At 41.4% G+C, this 1,796-nt stretch overlaps 1 protein-coding gene across 1 annotated transcript; it reads right to left on the bottom strand.

The window, feature by feature from the left end:
- Positions 1-808: 808 nt before the first annotated feature.
- Positions 809-1,796, bottom strand: LOC129764810 (peritrophin-1-like). The gene is made up of 3 exons (XM_055764308.1): positions 1,261-1,796; positions 1,096-1,207; positions 809-1,036 (listed from the first exon to the last, which is right to left on the bottom strand). Exons 1-3 carry the CDS (start codon positions 1,755-1,757, stop codon positions 836-838), a joined length of 810 nt encoding a protein of 269 aa, XP_055620283.1. The 5' UTR covers positions 1,758-1,796; the 3' UTR covers positions 809-835.

Genomic DNA, 1,796 nt, shown 5'->3' with positions numbered 1-1,796 from the left:
ATTCGGTTTGACTTGAGAGATTTTTCGCAGATTAGCTTATTGACCAAATGGCTGCAGGTTAAATTTTCTCAACTCTTACGGAACAATCTTAGAGAACAATCAAACTGCATAAACTGTCGGATGATACGAAACGCCTGGTTTCCGCAAAATACGGGAAGCGGATTTGAAAGAGACCTATCTATGCTAGAGAACAAGTTCCCTCACTGGTTCTTGCCTCAGGATGGTATCATCGATTGCTTCAACACGTCAAACACGTCAATTCTTCCAGAAATAATTGGTTTGATATAACAAAATCATTGGTGTCAACGGCAACCAATTAATACTTGCTCTATAGAGTTGAGGGAAAGCTTCTCTCAGTGTTTACGACCGTACCGTTCTCGTGCACATTTTGTCATCGCAGCCATCACTGCTTATTGCATTCTCTCTGTTTATTTACACCGCGCTTTTGGACACGATTCTTTTAGCGCTTTTATTTATAGTGATTTGTACGGCAGCCTCCCCTTAGAAAGATGGAAGGACTGTTGAATCACCCTCATAATGTTTCATGCACCCTAAAACCTCCACATGCCAAATTTTGTTTCATTTACTTGATTAATTCTCGAGTAATGTAGAAATTTTTGTTTCATTTGTATGGCAGAGATGGGGAAGGGGTCCCGAACTAACCTTCCCCGACCCCAAAAACCTCTACATACCAATTTTCATGTCGATCAGGAGTTTCCGAGTCCATGAGAATCAGACAGACAGACAGACAGAAATCTATTTTTGTATATATAGATTGCATTTATTTATTCACTTATTCAATTTGCTCTATTTATCAACTATTCTAGAAGTACGGCTATACAACGGCACCCGGGAAGTTACACTGTTGCAATCTATTATCGAAAACTAGCCCTGGTGGGCACTGACGCACAGTGAGGTTCCCGTTTAGGCACCGGAAGTAAACAGTCCGATCATCAGGGTGTGGAATATACTCTAATTCGGCATCCGGTTTGCACAGTTCAATCACAGAATCGGGAGGCGTTGGCAAACGATTTACCTTTTCGAAAAGAAATAATACCTTCATCGAGCTGCACAACTTTATATGGCAATACATACGTCACATGGATTGGTCACAGAGTCAAGTTCACAGCGGAGCGTTGTCGGATCAAAAAATGTTCCATATGCGCAATTTTGCGGAATTACAGTTTTTCCGAAACAGAAATAGTACCTGTGAATTGAAGTGTTAATACTGTGTTGTGGAAAATAATGCAATAACTATACCTCCTGCAACTGTTGATGCTTCCAACGATTATCCACTTCTCATCCGCGTTATCTGCACATATATTCAACAGGCATTCGGCGTGGTCTGGTGTGTCGCACTCCAACAAAATTGGGTTGAAATACAATCCTGCGGGGCATGTTTTCATTGTTCCATCGCAACCATTCACGCACGATATGTATTTTTCACATTTCTCATTGTGTGCTACATTTTCCGCATCCCCAACACATGCTGGATGGCAGTTTTCCTCATCATCCGATTTGTAACATAGGACTTTTTCAGGTTTGTCACATTTTCCGTCGTTCTGGTCGAAATATAACCCGTTCGGACAGGCGATCTCCGTGCCGGTGTTTAAGACGCAGACCAGAAATCTATTACAACTACTCGAAACACTTTGCAGTTGTACCTTATTGTTTGGATTATCACATGCAATGGGATCAGCTAGTGTATTGGCACCAAAGAAAACTACAAACAAAGAAATACTGATCAGTTGCGGCATTCTGGATACACTAGGTGCAAAATAGCAGCTGCTTTGAAT

Source organism: Toxorhynchites rutilus, chromosome 2 (genome assembly GCF_029784135.1).
Source record: "Toxorhynchites rutilus septentrionalis strain SRP chromosome 2, ASM2978413v1, whole genome shotgun sequence".
NCBI lineage: Eukaryota > Metazoa > Arthropoda > Insecta > Diptera > Culicidae > Toxorhynchites > Toxorhynchites rutilus.
This window is presented reverse-complemented; position numbering and strand designations above follow the sequence as displayed.